Source organism: Somniosus microcephalus, chromosome 13 (genome assembly GCF_052327205.1).
Source record: "Somniosus microcephalus isolate GS21.2 chromosome 13, FLI_Smic_1.0, whole genome shotgun sequence".
Classification (NCBI taxonomy): domain Eukaryota; kingdom Metazoa; phylum Chordata; class Chondrichthyes; order Squaliformes; family Somniosidae; genus Somniosus; species Somniosus microcephalus.
Window position 1 is genome coordinate 55847851 of NC_140999.1, and position 18408 is coordinate 55866258.

An 18408-nucleotide genomic window follows, 5' to 3' on the forward strand; every position below is an offset into this window, starting at 1 on the left:
CATTAGTGTTTATCTTGTTTTTCAGCAGAATATATTTTTCCTGGACTCTTGAACACCGTTTTAAATGTTTCCCATTCAAAGAAAATTCAACGCATTTTTTTTGTCATCAGTTCCAGCTCAGACCAATAACTTCACTGGAACCATCATCTGCCATTAAACATTCAATAAATTACATTGATAATGAAGGGAACTGATCTGAGCAAAGACTTCACCATGGTGAAGAGTTCAAATACCAAGGAACAGAAGCTAACTATTCAGACTAATAAGGAGTCAGTTGGGAAAAAGAAATCACTAAGTTATTTTTTTAACCAAGTTGTGGAATGTTACCAGGAAAAGCCATTGAATACATAATAACCATACACTCTTCATAATGTTTTAATTTATTCATCTTCAGATATAGCTCATCTTACAATGTTCTCCTCTAAATCTCAGACATACTGGGCTACAGCTTGGCTCTGCTGCTTCATCGAAGGCTATTGATCAGGTGAGCCTAGCCATTGAGGTGTCAACACCCAATTCTGATCCTGTCCTTTTCTGATATCTATATACATACTTTTTAGCAAATGCTGATGGCCAGCACTTTCACTAGTTGAGTGGGTAAAGGTAGCAGGTGATATTATGCCAAACCATAGTAATCAGATTCAAACTTGATGAAAACCTGGGGCACAGAGGACAATTGTAATGTGGGGTGATAGATCGGCTATGAGTGAATCCTGCTGCAAATAATATACAGATATCAAGTGAGAACAGCGTCAGGCTGTTCTATTTTGCCCTCCAAAGTCAACTTAGTATGTTGACTCACTGTGCAGGCTCAAATGTAAAGAATGGTCATTTGAAAATTATAAAGAATGTGGCAAGTGTTTGTGGAATTATACTCCAGTAAGAATCAGTACCTTCAGGGGAGAGAGAAAAGAAAGCATGCCTCTTCTATATTAAATTTTGCATAGCCTTTTAATGAGGAATTACCATTATCCTGTTTTTGTCAGAGAATTTGCTTTAAGAGTTAGTCTAATGGTAAAGCTTTGGTATTATAGTGTAACTATAGCACATAGCAACTGATGAGTTGTAGAAGCACAAATACTTATTAAAAAAAAATTAACAACTTGTTAATGATAGATTTAAAGGTGATTAGCAAAAGAGCCAAAAGCGACGCAAGAAAAATCTTTTTTTACGCAGCGAGTGGTTAAGATCTGGAATCCACTACCTGAAAGGGGGGTGGAGGCAGATTCAATCACGGCTTTCAAAAGGGAGTAGAATAAGTATCTGAAGGGAAAAAATTTGCAGGGCTACGGGGAAAGGGCGGGGGAGTGGGACTAGCTGAATGAAGTGCTCTTGCAGAAAGCCGACCGGGGCTCGACGGACCGAATGGCCGCCTTCCGTGCTGTAACCATTCTATGATTGACTCAGCAGCACAGTAGAGGCTGAACCTTTGATACAAAGATTACCTGACTAAAAGTTACATCTCTATCGCATGGTTGCCAAAGTTATAAAAACTTAATGTGGAATCTGTATGGGCAGAGCTGAGAAATACCATGGGGCAGAAAACATTAGTGGGAGTTGTATACAGACCCCCAAACAGTAATGCTGAGGTTGGGGATGGCATTAAACGGGAAATTAGAGGCGCATGCAAAAAAGGCACAGCAGTTATTATGGGTGACTTTAATCTACATATAGATTGGGCCAACCAAATTAGTAACAATACTGTGGAGGAGGAATTCCTAGAGTGTATACGGGATGGTTTCCTGGACCAATATGTCGAGGAACCAACTAGAGATCAGGCCATCTTAGACTAGGTATTATGTAATGAGAAAGGATTAATTAGCAATCTTGTGCGAGGCCCCTTGGGGAGGAGCGATCATAATATGATAGAATTCTTCATTAAGATGGAGAGCGAAGTAATTGACTCAGAGACTAGGGTCCTGAATTTAAATAAAGAAAACTGTGATGGTATGAGGCACGAGTTGGCTAGCATGGATTGGGGAAGGTTACTTAAAGGGTTGACGGTGGCTAGGCAATGGCAAACATTTAAAGATCGCATGGATGAACTACAGAATTTGTTCATCCCCATTTGGCATAAAAAAAAAAAAAAATTTTTTAAATAAAAGGTGACTCAACCGTGGCTAACAAGGGAAATTAGGGATAGCATAAGATCCAAGGAGAGGACATATAATTTGGCCAGAAAAAGCAACAAACCTAAGGATTGGGAGCAGTTTAGGATTCAGCAAAGGAGGACAAAGGGATTAAGGGGAAAATAGATTGAGAGTAAGCTTGCAGGGAACATAAAAACTGACTGTAAAAGCTTCTATAGATATGTGAAGAGAAAAAGATTGGTGAAGTCAAGCGTAGGTCCCTTGCAGTCAGACTCAGGGGAATTTATAATGGGGAACAAAGAAATGGCAGACCGATTAAATACATACTTTAGTTCTGTCTTCACAAATAACCTCCCAGAGATGTCGGGGAACATAAGAGTCTAATGAGAGGGAGGAATTGAATGAAATCAGTATTTGTAGGGAAATGCTGTTAGGGAATTTGACGGGATTGAAGGCCTATAAATCCCCAGGGCCGGATAATCTACATTCTAGGGTATTTAAGGAAGTGGCCTTAGAAATAGTAGATGCATTGCTGGTCATCTTCCAAAATTCTATAGACTCTGGAACAGTTCCCATGGATTGGAGGGTAGCTAATGTAACCCCACTATTTAAAAAAGGTGGTAGCGAGAAAACGGGGAATTATAGACCGGTAAGCCTGACATCGGTAGTGGGGAAAATGCTAGAGTCCATTACAAAAGATGTACAGGAAAGTTTGTTATATCCAGCACCGACGGGACCGAGCTGTTGCCGATCTATCAAAACTGCCGGACATACAAAGTTAATGTTGAAGCATACGGAGATTTCTGTATCTGACAACAAACACTGTTGCTTAGCAACAGTTTCAAACAGTCAGCCCGTACCTTGGAAGCGTCTCTGTAGCTTAGCAACAGCTTCAGAGAGACTTTACAAAGCCTGACTGTTGGAAAAAAAGCCACGAGAAGAAAAACAACCTAACAGAACGGCTCCTGATTTCTGCCGGTAGATCGAGGTTTCCAGACATACAACCTCCGGGTAAACCAAAGTCTCCTGTAATAGCAGAGCACTTGGAAAACAGTGACAGGTTCGGACAAAGTCAACATGGAATTACAAAAGGTAAATCATGCTTGACTAATCTACTGGAATTTTTTGAGGATGTAACTGGTAGAATAGATAAGGGAGAACCAGTGGATGTGGTGTATTTGGACTTTCAGAAGGCTTTCAATAAGGTCCCGCATAAGAGATTAGCGTGCAAAGTTAAAGCACATGGGATTGGGTGTAAGGTACTGACTTGGATAGAGAACTGGTTGGCAAACAGGAAGCAAAGAGTTGGAATAAACAGGTCTTTTTCTGAGTGGTAGGCAGTGACTAGTGGGGTACCGCAGGGATCGGTGCTAGGACCCCAGCTATTCACAATATATATTAATGATCTAGACAAGGGAACTAGATGTAATATCTCCAAATTTGCAGACGACACAAAGCTGGGTGGTCGTGTGTGCTGTGAGGATGCCGAGAAACTACAGGATGATTTGGACAGGTTGGGTGATTGGGCAGAAGCATGGCAGATGCAATATAACGTGGATAAATGTGAAGTTATCCACTTTGGTGGCAAAAACAGGAAGGCAGATTATTATCTGAATGGCAATAGATTGGGAGGAGAAGTGCAACGAGACCTGGGTGTCCTTGTGCACCAGTCGCTGAAGGTAAGCATGCAGGTGCAGCAGGCGGTTAAGGCGGCAAATGGTATGTTGGCCTTCATAGCGAGAGGGTTTGAGTACAAGAACAAGGATGTCTTGCTGCAGTTGTACAGGGCCTTGGTGAGACCACATCTTGAGCATTGTGTAGAGTCTTGGTCGCCTTATCTGAGGAAGGATATTCTTGCCATGGAAGGAGTTCAGCGAAGATTCACCAGGCTGATACCTGGGATGGCAGGAATGACGTATGAGGAGAGATTGGGATGATTGGGCTTGTACTCGCTGGAGTTTAGAAGAATGAGAGGGGATCTCATTAAAACTATAAAATTCTGGCAGGACGGGACAGACATGATGCAGGGAGGATGTTCCCGATGGTCAAGGAATCCAGAACCAGGGGTCACAGTCTTAAGGATAAGGGGTAGGCCTTTTAGGACAGAGAGGAGAAGGAATTTCTTCACCCAGAGAGTGGTGAACCTGTGGAATTCTCTACCACAGAAGGCAATAGAGGCCAATTCATTAAATATATTCAAGGAGTTGGGATATATTTCTTGAGGCTAAACAGATCAAGGGGTATGGGGAGAAAGCAGGGCAGGGGTACTGAACTTGGATGATCAGCCATGATCGCATTGAATGGCAGAGGTTAGAGGGGCCGAATGGCCTACTCCTGCTCCTATCTTCTATGTTTATGCTAGGAAGAGGTTATCAAGCACATGCGAAAAATGTTATGCTATGCAGAGTCCAACTGTTATACAGTAATTCGTTTATTTGGTATTGTGGTGATAACTGCATTATCCTCACGTGCATTCGTTCAATATGGCACAAACAGCTTTATTTTACTGTGTTATATCCAATACTGTTTGAGGCGAGAATGGTATTATTAGTGCTATGCTCGGAGTTCTTTAGGTACGGCCCTTGAGCCACTTTAGGAATCACAAACTTTCCTCTTAAGTGTTTAGATGAACTGAGCTCAGCAGGATCTGTTGAGATGGGATTTCCAAAGATACGTACCTTACAAAGATTCAATCTTCAAGAAATATGGATTTTGTGAGAAATATTCACAACCTGTTCACTCAAATGTGTTCTTTCCTAGCTGAAGTCCTTAACCCATTTGTTATATCTCAGATGTAGGAAGCAACAGCCCAGCAGTCAACATCTCAAAATGATTTTATTTTATAAAAATGTCAGTTATGACTTTTCTGCAGGAGGGAAATATAAAAAACAGCAAACCAGTCTGTTGTACTTTCAAACAAACGCAGGATAGCTGCTTAACCCTGGACCAGTGAGTTCCCTCTGTCTTCGTGGGGGGAAACTGCATGTTTATAATGCCATACAGGTCACAAAATCTCTGGTTTAATTCCAATTCTTTGCGGAGTTAGCCAGAGCACCAATTGGGACATTATAATTGGTCTCTGGACAATGGAGGGGACGAGAGGGAAAATGGTAGGTGTCTAATGCCAACTGTTATACAGTAACCCCTGCTAGAAGGCATACAGACGAAGTGAGGGTAGCATCAGACTGGGCTATGATGCCTTTCAAAGTCAGATAGTCTACCAGTAGTCACCATCTAGCCTCACTAAGCTTGTAGTTTTACAATGCAGTGCTACAGTAAGAAATTTGTACAGTTCAAATGAAAAGAAACAAATACTGCCGATTTTCTTTCCATTGGTTAAAGAAAGAAAAGGAAGTGCAAGGCTCCTTAGTATCTCATGAAACACTGCACATTGTGCATCAACCTTGTGTATTGTGGAACAATGCAGTATAGATTTGCAGCAACTATGTCCCAGCAAGTTCCAATCTCCATCATGGTGTGAAGCAGAGTAGAGCTACTGCAATTGAAGGTGAAGTGCATATCATCCTGGCAACATTTGTGCACTGCTCAATGATGGCTCAAAGATGAAGTGCCCTCCTCTGCCAAGAGTGGCATAAGCAGCAAAAGGGCATTTTCATACTGTACAGGTTCCAGACATCCAGTCACAACCAGAAGAGGACAATGACAAAACTTAATGTCCAACATAGACCGCAACAACCAATATATTACAACTTTAAAATGAGGTCAGATTCATAAAACACCACATCCAATTTGCAATACAGAACCAGGATATATTTGATATTACTAGCTGCAAAGTTGATACTTCAGTCACTCACACATGTACACAAAATAAAGCCACAAGTGAAAAGCAAGAAACTTTATTTTAAGGCAGCATATAGACACAGCATTTACCAAGTGAAAAATTCTCATGGAAGTCCACAAAGTTCCACAGCCTTTTACTACTGATTTAGCACCCTAAAACATTTTTAAAAAGGAATTAAACAAATTAGATTATGTCCAGTCTAACTCCATAAAAGATTAAATCTGATGTATGGAATGATGTCCATGCAATGTTGAGGTACCAGACTGCATCCTTTGGTATTGTCATTAGAGAAAGAGGGTGCCTGTGGAAAAAAATTAATTTACAAATACAAACATGTAGGTTGCAGGTCCCCTTTTGCCCAGGTTACATCCCCTTTCACAAATTTCAATTAATAAAGGATTGCTTTTCACAGTTAACCAGGGTGGGAAAAAGACCATTAACAGTTCAATAAGCATCAGTAAATGAGAAATGTGTACATTTCTGAATTACAAACCACAAATAAGAGGTTACCGTTGTATAAAAACAGCAACAAAAAAACCTGCATATTCCCTGCTAAATAACTTTGATAAATTGATCTGCACAGCTAAGTTTGTCAACCAATGTGCTATTTGCAGTTAAAAAAAATCAGTGCTAGGAAGTCACTCACAGCCCAGCCTTCAACAAGGGCTAAGGCACTTATGTGATGGCTTAACTTATCAAGCAAAGAGAATCGAGGCTGACTAGACAGTCAGTGTTCAGCTGAACCTACACTGGCCAAAGAAAATCCCCAGAAAATTATCCCCACTTTGAGGTAGTATTTTTTAAAAATTTCCCCCCCCGCAGTGTTACACCAATAACATTGGTCTGCGCATCTAGACAAGCTCCTAGACTAAAAACAAAATAAGCACAAAGATTTTGAATGTCATACGTGCTACACAGAAAAATTGGGGAACGGGAAGTCAGCTACCCTGGATTCATTAGTCAATCTGTCCTCCAGGCAAGCTGCACAGGCCAGAATGCCCATGCTCTTAAAAAAAAAAAATGACGCATCAGCAATTAAGAGGCAAGAAGTAATCTGAAGACGAAGGCATCACCGTCCATTACCATATCCTGGGAACAGTTGGGTTAGAAGACGCTGCAGACTTTTGTTGACTGCCATGCTGCAGTCTTTGCCAATGTCATAGCGGCAGGCAGGACAGGTGTACACATCAGCCTTGAAGGAACGTTGTAAGCAGCTCTGGGTTACAGCAATTAAAATGGAAGAAAGAAAGAATCCATAAATAAACTGTACTTGAGAATCAGTCAAGAAACCAAATCCCTAATGGATTCTCATAACTAACCCCTTTAAAGCAAATAATGATCGGTTTCAATATCCTTTAAAGTTTGAGGATTTACTTAGTGAAGAGGACTTAAGAACTGGTTGCAAGACATTACGGAGCCTGATAATGCAAGAACTGATCTTGATGCTAACCAAGAAGCAACATGTTGTCTACGCTTCCTAGCACAGCTAGAAATTTCTGCTCATCCAGTACTGAATGTTGGACAAGCAGTATGACAAATCAGAGAAAGTGGAGGGGTCGAGAGGTAGTGTTGAGGTAGAGCTGGGTGCCATCAGCATACATGTGGAGCCTCCAGCAGTGGTTTCTTGTCCCAACCCTATTCTGTTACCTCAGGAGTTTGAGATTCTATCTCAGCTCCCTCCTGTTCCTCAACTACATGCTGCCCTTCACCACATCATCATGTACAGAAATGGGATCAGCTGCCATACACATGTTGATGACACCTAACTCTCCACCACCATTTGCAAGGCAATCAACTCAGTGTTGTCACACTGCTTGTTCAATGTCATGTAGACAAGTTACAATTGTCTGCAACCAAAGATTGGGAAGGCATAATTTTCAGTCCCTGCAATAAATTTTGCTGCCTTACCACGGATTCCATCCCAGGACCCACCACTTGCTCAAGCTCAGCAGAAAGGAAAGCAAATGGGAGATTTAAATGTGAAACATGAAGACTATGGTAACAGTGTATTACAGCAGGCTATTCACAGCCAAGCCCAATAAATTCCCCATCTGATAACCACATGCACTTTATAGTGGAGCACTAAATGCAATTTACCCCAAGGCGAACTGTCATGTTTCTGACACTCCAGCTGAGAATCAAACTTAGACCCTCCCAGCACAGTATGGCTCAGCTGCGTACGCTTTACCAACTGAGTTATTCCTACATTTACGTCCAACTGCTCCTTTTCGCCTGAATTGGTTTCACAGGATTATCCCGTTTGAGTAAAAATTCATAGGCAGTTCCCAGCACCCCAATTTTGGAAAGCAGGTTTACATGCAAATGCAATTCCCAACCAGAATGTCACTTGTGACAAGAAATGCAATATAAGGACACCAGCAAGTTAGAGGTCTCCAAAAGCCAAATTAAATATAATCCAGTACAGTGAAAATGATCTAAGATTCGTTTTACAGTGTGGGGTTGTTTTACCAGTTACAGTACTTACTTTACAGACGTTGTGTTGACAGTCTGTTGTAATTGGCTGGAATACAACCTCCTGGCAGCAAATGCACAAGAACGCTTCCTCCAATTTTGACAGGAATTTCTGGAGAAACAAATTTCAAATCACTAATCTTTATAGGAAATTGACAAATTATCTCCACACCATGTCCCACAAACGCCACATTCATTTATGAAAGTTAGTGTTCTGTACTCCCTACTATAGTTTCTTATAATGTACATGAATCCTACTGCAATTTAAAAAAATGCTAAATGTACTGGTACTTGCTGACAACCATGCAATCTAGCGAGCTTTAAAAAGTTGCTTTAGCACCCAGCCTCAATTTATTTACTTTACACAAAAGTCCCCAGGTGTCAGTCATCCGAGGTCAGGGCAAAAGAGCTTTATTTGCATTATTAGAATAATCTTGCAATACAGAATTTTGAAACTGAATTCAATCCTTACCGGTCCATCCTTAAGGGACAGCAGCGCTTCATCCCACACCTTCTTATTAACTTCATCATCTTTTATGAGTTTCTTCTGCTCTGCCGTCAGTTTGAATGCTTCCACCTTCGGTTTCTTTGGGGTGCCTTTTGGTGACGGGGCTGATGAAAAGCTATCCTCATCTGAAAAGACATTAAGCTTTGGAATATAGGCCATCAAACTGTAGGAACTAATCTACAAGACACCACAAAACGATGCGGTCATGTTTTGCCATTGTTTTGACCATTTTTGGGGGGGGTTATTAAATGGTGGGTTTTTAAAGTGCATTCACAAGTTAAAAAATAAATAAAAGCACCTAGATGAAAGGTGGTTTCAATGCTAAGATTAGCAGAAACAGACTATTTGTAAAATCTTCAAGTGTTGGTATAGCTTCTGATTTAGTAATCTAAGTGACTACTTTCTAACCTACCACACGGTGTACAGCACACTCAAGTACAACAGCAACTTGCAGCAGTATCTGAGTAACTTGCAATTCTGCTCCTCTTTCCAATGTTAGTGAAAGTTCATTCCCAATCCAAAAACTCCAGAATGTTCATCCCTGAATTGTTGGATCACAGTCTTTCATCCAACCTAATTAAATTTTCAGATAGCAGGCAACAAGTTGTACCATTAAACGCTTTTAGTTACAAACATTCATATTTTATTTTTGCGGCACTAATGCTGGTTTTACCATCCAGTATGTGTATAATTTGTCTGTTAGTCAAACAGATTTACCGGCACCTAAATAACCGGAAATCTCTGTTAACCAGCAAAATTCAGGAGTAGGTTCAGGTAAGTTTTACTTCATATTAGTGGCAGTTCCTGGATCTGTGGCTGTGTAACTGGGGCTCCTACACTCAACAGGGACTCTTGGTCTGCGGCCGGAGTTCCTGCACACGTTGCTAAGCAACAGGGAAGCCTGGATTTGTTGCTGTGTACGGAGCTCTCGTACCTTTTAACTATACCTCTCTGTAATCCGGACTTTTTGATAAACTGGCACCATGCCGGTCCCGGATAATAAAGAGTTTCCTGTAATTGATTTAGCATTATGTTGAAATGAGGGAGAGGGTGCAGAAAAGAAAAAAAGGTAAAAGAGTCTATCTGAGATTTGGAGAGAACTATAACAGCAGCATAGCATGTTGCATTTCCAACATTTCACAACAAGGAATGACAGGATGCAAGTTCATGCTTGTAATAATTCACACATTCAAACTACCCATCTTAGCTGGCTATTTTTTAAAGGTGTAAACAAAAATAGCACTGGAGCACCTATTCGCAGACTGTTTCCAGAGTGGTACTGGGAGACATATAGCAAATTGCCCATCTGTGAATGTAGCATGTTCACCCAGAATATTGGGATCTGACATAGAAAGGTCTTGTCCAGAATATTTTTCTGCAAATCAACCACCTACTGTATATGTAAAAACACAAAAGGTGGTCAAAATTGCCTAGGCTACCAAAATGACAGAACAATTCAGTAGACATTTATTTAGTTAGAACATATCCATCAATTAAAAAAAAATTCCACGGATGTGGTTGTCGCTGGCAAGGTGGGTATTTATTATTCATCCCTGGTTGCTCAGAAGGTGGTGTTCTTGAACCGTTGCATGTAGTTTGATACAACTGAGTGTCATGCTCGGCCACTTCAGAGGGCAGTTAAGGGTCAATCGCGGTGGTGTGGGACTGGAGTCACATATAGGGCCAAGCTAAGTAAGGAGAACAGGATTCTTCCCTAAAAAAAAATTAGTGAACCAGTTGATCTTTTATGACAATTAGACACCTTCACAAAAACTGTTACTGATTCTTTTCTAAAACTGAATTTAAATTCTCAAACTACCATGGTGGGATTTGAACATGTTCTCAATTATTAGTACAGAAACAAACACTACACTATTACACCTTTTCCCTTAATATCTCTTAAAAAGGAAAAAAGGTATCTTGATAACACATTGCTGGCCATTACAGCTTTGATTTAATGCAAGTTCTTCACTTTCTTTCCCATCCTTGTCTTCTCTGCACCCATCCCAAATTAAAGTCACCAATCCTTTGTAGCCAGCAGGTCAATCTCGTTGAAATCTCTAACTGAGACTGTTATTAGAATGTCAGCAGTGTTTCTTCTAATAAAATGCGAATCTATAATTGGGCAACTTAAAAAAAAAGCCGAGAAGACTCCATTTTACTTAATTGTTCCAGGTTATTCCACACAATTTTTTAGGTTAGATGAGGTGAACAGAAATTCCAAATTGTTAGATTAAAAAAAAGTTACAAGACTGAATACCTTTGCTCTCCTCCAATCTCTAGTTAAAAAAAAAAAATTCTCAATGCAACAGCCCAAATTTAAGCAAAGAAGGGTAAAGGCAAGACAATGAACAACTTGTATTCAGATTGTCTTTGTCTTGCTCAACTACACTTGGTCTTACGGGTTCGCCAGACAACTTAATTAAGATCAGGATCTATGCAAAAAAGCCATTTTAGCACTTTATGGACACATGCTGCCAACAGTGCTCTAGCAGGCTGGACTGTAGGATATTTACTAGGTGAAAACGTAGCAATAGCTTGGAGTTCTCCAACTTCAAAATACAATCTACAGACCTGCATTTGATTTTCTTTTCCCTTTGCTTGGTGTTGGCTCAGGATCTTCATCTCTCTTTTTATTCTCCTTCTCTTTCTTGGCGACAGAATCAAGGTAACCTTCAGGGTACTGTTACACAAGATTTATTAATGCAACATATTCCACAATTAAAACACTGAAAACTCATGTCTTAGCCCAGCTGCAATTTGCTGTCTGTGCTGAAAAAGTCATTTAGACAATACCAATTTTGCTAGGTTGCTTTTGGTTGTACAACAACCCATTAGATCATAAGGCGAACAGTTTAAAATAAAAGTTACCTGCATAGTCAATCCTAGTTTCTTCATCCTCTCCTTGCCATCTTTGGTCCACGGAGCTGGTTCTTCATCATCTCGTTTCAACAAATATCTCCATACTAAGAAACCAGACTTTCCCTTCTCAGGCCAGTATTTCACCACCTAGTTCAAAAACAATTACCACATAATTCAAACAAGTAGGTTTTGGTTTTCTTTTCCATTCCCTTCCCCACACTGGAGTTACAGCTAAGATGAAGAGCACTTTTTAATTGAGAAAATTAGCAATTAAAATATTTGTCCAATTATAGATCACATCCATGGGAATTTTTTAATAAAGGATTGGTTTAATTAGCTTAAACCAATTACAGGTTACAGCTGTAACCCAGAATGGCATAAATGTAACAGTACAAGAAGTCAGTACAAGTTATTTGTGTTGAAGGATTAGTACCACAGGTCTCCCTGGGGATAAAGGGAGGGAATTTGAAAAAGTAAAACTCAAAATCAAAATTTGTTAGCTACACACATCAGTTAGACATAGTACTAATGAAAAGAAGAATTAGGTTCCCTGATCCAATTTGAGGAACATGGGAACAAAATTACTAGCAGCCCCAATTTTAACACCTCAGAACGTGTATTTAAAGAAAATACGCAAATTAAAACCTTTGTAAGTTATCTTGCACACACCTTATAAATGCCATCATAACGGTTCCCTTCTTCCGGTGCGAACTTGCTGTGTTTACGGCCTTTGGCGCTTCTCACAACCCTGACTGATTTTCCAGCTCTCCAATCTTTAGCATCAGCTCCGACTTTGTCATTAATGGGAGCATTACAGTTCAGTGCCAAAGCCCTGCAAAAGAAAGTTACCTTTCAAATTTCCTATTATAGCAAACTATACATTTACAAACATCAATACAGTACTTAACCAAAATGTTCAATTTAAAAATCTATGTTCAGTAGTATACTGAAATGCAAAAACTATTTGGAAGGAGAATTTACAATTTTTGATGGGAAAATCAGTGACATACCTACAACATCAGGGTAAACCAACTTACCCTGCGATTGAGAATTTGAGGTAGGAAGTGGAGATGAAGGCACAAGAAAAAAAGCAGCAATGGCTTCAATATAAAAAAAAAAAATTGGGGTTTTCAAACATCTCACTTGAATATAAAACAAACCATGCGCTCCTAGTAACAGGATGAGCATAGGTCTCTGGATCAACTCCCATACATACGAGGATGTAAACTGGGTTAACTGTATGCCCAATTCACCAGAAGTAGACAAAAAGCCAGAACTCATTTTTATCAACAACCCCAAAATCAGCCACATAAACACACAAACAGTGCGTACATAAATAACTTAGAACTGTTCAGATTTATCTTTGTTGAGCAATGGCAAAATTAAAAACACTGAAGTAAATCCATTTTTTCTTTCTTGATTTAGATGAAATTAAAAATTACGGCCAACCTGTTCATGTTGGTCAGCTTCTGATCACATGATTGTTCTGCAGTGCGCTTGTTTCCGGAAAGGTCACGCCCACCACTTCCTGTATAGGTGAAATCACCCCCATGATCCTGTAAGAGAAACGGCTCAACATTCATTCCACCTTTTCAGCAGAATTCGCAATCGTTCATTATTGACTCGATGGGCCGAATGGCCTCTGTCTGTGCCGTTATGACTCTATGACTTATGACTATGTATTTTCCATAGTTTCAACAGGTTCCAATGAAGTGGTATCAAAACTTATGAATGAGTCACTTTGTGATTAGTTCCCAAACAAGGCCTGAATATCTACACCCTGCAATTAAAATCGGATATCCTCCCCCCACTCCCAAATGCAAGGCAATTTCACAAACAGAAGATTAATACCAATCATAACTTTTCATTATTGGGTTACATTTAACTATTACACATGTAGTAATACTTATTGAAGAACCACCGAAGCACCTCATTCAGGGAACTGTTTAAAATTGATCCAAATATCAATATTCCAATATACAGCAAATTAATGGCTAGTGGCAGCTACAGTAATGAAACCAGTTGCAGTATTTCTGCACAAGTTTTCTGAATTTTGATTCCATAATGCACTGTGGTCTGGCAATCACGTATTTACACAACACAATTGCTTATGCACAACATTGACTGACACGGCGCTGGAGGAGAGCAGACGTGTCTGTGAGCTCCCACAGCTTTGTTTATTTTTGAATTTTCCGTCCTTTTTCGCTGCTGCTGCCGGTCTGCCAATGCTTTGGGGCCTACTTACCTGCCTCGCCTCTGGGCCTACCTGCCTTTCCGTCGCCGCTCAGCCGCCTCGTTTCCCGCGGGTCCGCTGCTGCTGCCGCCGCTTTGGGGCCTATCTGCCCTGCCTCTGGGCCTACCTGCCTCATTTCCCGTGGGTCCGCTGCTGCTGCCGCCGCTTTGGGGCCTATCTGCCTTGCCTCTGGGCCTACCTGCCTCGCCTCTGGGCCTACCTGCCTCGTCTCCCGCGGGTCCGTTGCTGCTGCCGCCGCTTTGGTACCTACCTGCCTCACCTCTGGGCCTACCTGCCTCGCCTCTGGGCCTACCTACCTTACAGCCGCCGCCTCGTCTCCCACGGGTCCGCTGCTGCTGCCGCCGCTCTGGGCCTATCTGCCTCGCCGCTGCTTTTATCACCGACGTCGTTCGGCCGCCTCATCTCCCGCGGGTCCGCTGATGCTGCCGCTGCTTTGAGGCCTGTTTGCCTCGCCACTGCTTTTTCTTATACATTTTACGTACTTTTTATTTATTATCATGTGTGTCCTGAGCGCGAAAGTGGTTATTATATAGTCGCCAAACACTCTTGGACTTACGGAACATTTCAGTGGATTTTTACGGAAATACAGACACCACAACAAGAAACTTAACAAAGGACTTACCTGTGGAGGTACTGAGGGACAATGGAGAGCAGCGGGGGCAGGGGAGCCCACCCCTCAACCAGAACCATCAGGCCCCGGGGAGTAGGTGCGGACGAGCCCGCAGGCGGGGGTCGTGGGCAGGCCTGCTAGTTAGATCACGCCGACGGGGGTGGAAACCAGCCTTGCCCAGCATTCTCCTTGCCAATGTTCAATCTCTGGCAAATAAGATTGACGAGCTGAATTGCCGTATCGCCTCACAGCGGGACATTAGGGAGTGCTGTGCCATGTTCCTAACAGAGTCGTAGCTAACCTCCATGATACCCGACGAGGCGGTGCAGCCCCAGGGATCGGGGAAGAACAGAGGCGGGGATGTCTGCTGCCTGATCAACAACTGGTGTACAGATGTCCAGGTACTTTCACAATACTGTTCACCTAATCTGGAACTACTAACAATCAAGTGCCGCCCTTTTTATTTACCGAGGGAAATCTCTGCTATTCTCATGGCAGCAGTTTACATCCAGAAACGAGCCGACGCTAACACTGCACTGAGCGAACTTTACAGTGAGGTTAGCAAACTTCAGAACCGGTATCCCGAGGCAGTTCCCAACCACTGTAATCTAAAGAAAGTATTGCCGAAATACTTACAACACATCTCCTGTCCGACGAGAAACAGAAAAACTCTAGATCACCGCTACACAACAATAAAACACGCCTACCGTGCCATTGCTTGGCCGGGCTTCGGCAAATCAGACCACGTCTCCGTGCTCCTACTTCCTGTTTACAAACAGAAGTTAAAGAGCACACCCACAACAGTGAAAACGGTGCGAAGCTGGACAGCGGACACAGAACTACAACTGCAGGGCGGGCTGGAAATAACGGACTGGAGTGTTTTCAAGAACCCAGACCTGGATGTGTATGCAGGCCACGTCACTGGATACATCAACAGACTGGTGGATGAATGCATTCCTACCAAGACTGTCCGTTCATTTCCCAGCCGCAAACCATGGATGAACTCAGACATCCGCAACAAACTAAGAGAACGGTGTACCGCTTTCAAATCAGGGGACACCAAACTCTACAAGAAGGCAAAGTATGACCTCAGAAAGGCCATCAAATCAGCAAAAAGAGACTAAGAACAAACTGGAGTCCCAGTATGGCGGGGGCTCCGACACCAGACGCATGTGGCAGGGACTAAGGGCCATCAACTACAAGGGGAACTTAGCGGGAGTCACCAACACTGATCCCTCCCTACCAGACAAGCTGAATACTTTTTATGCTCGCTTTGAGGGGGAGAACACTGAGCCGGCCATCAAAACCCCCAGCCACCCAGAGGATTACACATTACAGCTGACCGAGTCCGAGGTCCGCAGAACCTTCAGGAGGGTGAAAGCACGGAAGGCAGCCGGCCCAGACGGGGTTCCACCCAGTGTCTTCAAGACCTGTGCAGACCAGCTGGCTCCTGTGTTTACGGACATTTTTAACATCTCACTGCAGCAGTCTGTTGTACCAGTGTGCTTCAAGGGGACAACCATTGTGCCGTTACCTAAGAAAACCAAGGTAACAGGCCTCAATGACTGTCGACCCGTGGCTCTAACACCTATAGCCATGAAGTGCCTGGAAAAGCTGGTCATGACACACAAACAGCATCATCCCCGACTCCTTGGACCCGTTGCAGTTCGCATACAGGGCGAACAGGTCTGTGGACGATGCCATCTCCCTAACACTACGCATTGCCCTGGAACACCTAGACAGGAGGGACACTTACGTCAGACTGTTGTTCATTGACTACAGCTCTGCATTTAATAATATTGTTCCCTCCAAGCTGGTCCTGAAACTGAGGGACCTAGGCCTGGGCACCCCCATCTGCAATTGGATTCTGGATTTCCTGACTGGCAGGCCTCAAGTGGTTAAAATAGGGAACAACACCTCATCCACTCTGGTCCTCAACACCGGAGTGCCACAAGGCTGCTGCCTCAGCCCTTGGCTGTACTCACTGTTTATACATGACTGTACAGCCATACACAGCAACAACCGGATCATCAAGTTTGCCGACGACACCACAGTAATTGCCCTGATAAGCAACGACGACGAGACGGAGTACAGAGATGAGATAGTCCAGCTGATGAGATGGTGCAATGACAACAACCTTGCCCTGAACGTTGGCAAGACTAAGGAGCTCAACGTGGACTTCAGAAGCCACCGAGAACCACCGCCCCATCAGTATAGACGGGACACCAGTGGAAGTCGTCAGTTGCTTCCGATTCCTGGGACTGCAGATCTCTGATGACCTGGCCTGGAACCACAATACTGAGGCCATGCTGAAGAAGGCACACCAGCGCCTCTACCCTCTACGGTGCCTGAGGAAATGCGGCATAAGCACACAGTGGCTTGTGAACCTTTACCGCGGCACCATAGAGAGCGTCCTGACGGGTGGTGTCAATGTGTGGTATGGTAACACCGCTGCACAGGACAGGAAAGCCAGCCAGAGGGTTGTGAGGACGGCAGAAAAGATCATCGGGTGTGCACTTCCGTCCATCGTGGAGATCTTCCAGACCAGGTGTCGGAACAAGGCCCGCTCCATCATCCAGGACCCCAATCACCCTGGGCACGAACTGTTCTCCCTCCTGCGGTCCGGCCGTCGGTACCGCAGCATCCGAACCAGGACCAGCAGGTTCAAGAACAGTTTCTACCCACAGGCAGTGCGCCTACTGAACTGCTAACCGCACGGCCCCACATATCATCGTCACATTCTCCCCTCCACCCTGGAATTGTATATCACATGAACCGTGAGCACACAAGAACATTTTTGATCACTGGACTGTGTGCACCTCAACCTCAACTTATAACTTATATCTATCTAACAGTTGGTCTGTCTGTCTTTCTTGTCTGTTTGTCTTTCTGTCGGTTTGTCTGTCTGTCCGGCTATACAATCAAAAGTTATAGAGCGTACCTACATATATGTTAATATCAAAAGAAAGCTTATCATTAGGGGAGTCTAATAGGCGTATTTACTTTTTGGTCAGACAAAAATTGTTCAGACAGTATACAAAAAAGGTTCAAAAAACGGCAACATTCCGCTCATTCGCGTTGAGTGACGTGATGGTTGACCAATCGTACAGGGGATTAACCTGATGGTTGACCAATCAGCGCGTCACGGGGGCCGTTTCATTGCGTGTGTGGGCGGGCCTAATCCTTCTGAGCTGAGGTGAGTGGCCGCCATCTTGATTCCTAACTATTCATTTATTTTTCCCACTTTCTGCCTGTTTATTTTGAAATATAGATTTCCAGCAAAAAAAAAAGTTGTTTTTAACAGAAAAAAAAAATCCTTCTCCAAAGGGCACTCGGGCTTTCCCCCCCTCGGCCGTGGATGAGCTGCCGGCAGGCCTCAGCCTCTCCTCGCCAGCCACGTCCGAGCTAGGCACCGCCCGCCCCGCGATCGCCGCCATCTTGGTAAAGCCTGGTGGTGCGGGACTGAGCCGAGCGTAGCCATCGCCGCCATCTTAGTAAAGGCTGTCGGGGCAGGAGTCCGCGCGCGCGTCAACCCGGAGCGCGACCTCAGCTAAGGTGAGTCTGGCTGGGCCTCACGCGCTAGGCCGCGCACCGGCCGGCCCCGAGGCGCTGATCCGCACACGGGAGCTTTGGCTCACCGCGTCCGGGCTCTGAGGAAAGGCAGAGAGAGAGGGGGAGGGAGGGACAGAGACAAAATCAGGGGGGGAGGGAGAGGAGAGCAGGGGGGGGGGGGGAGGGAGAGGAGAGAAGAGCAGGTGGGGGGGGGAGAGAGGGAAGAGAAGAGCAGGGGGGGGAGAGGGAAGAGAAGAG

At 43.5% G+C, this 18408-nt stretch overlaps 1 protein-coding gene across 3 annotated transcripts in view; it reads right to left on the reverse strand.

Moving 5' to 3' along the window:
* Positions 1–5931: 5931 nt before the first annotated feature.
* The window catches only part of uhrf1 (ubiquitin-like with PHD and ring finger domains 1), a 59205-nt gene continuing 46728 nt past the window's right edge, over positions 5932–18408 (reverse strand). For 2 of the 3 annotated variants that reach the window (XM_086004918.1, XM_086004921.1), the window contains exons 10-17: positions 13184–13290; positions 12404–12566; positions 11744–11881; positions 11447–11555; positions 8837–8997; positions 8378–8476; positions 6976–7108; positions 5932–6193 (exon numbers count right to left, since the gene is read on the reverse strand). In XM_086004918.1, the coding sequence (XP_085861044.1) occupies positions 6177–6193; positions 6976–7108; positions 8378–8476; positions 8837–8997; positions 11447–11555; positions 11744–11881; positions 12404–12566; positions 13184–13290 (927 nt within the window). In that variant the 3' untranslated portion in view covers positions 5932–6176. Of the gene's footprint in view, positions 7109–8377; positions 8477–8836; positions 8998–11446; positions 11556–11743; positions 11882–12403; positions 12567–13183; positions 13291–18408 lie in introns of all 3 variants that reach the window. The other variant, XM_086004920.1, reaches the window with a different exon arrangement.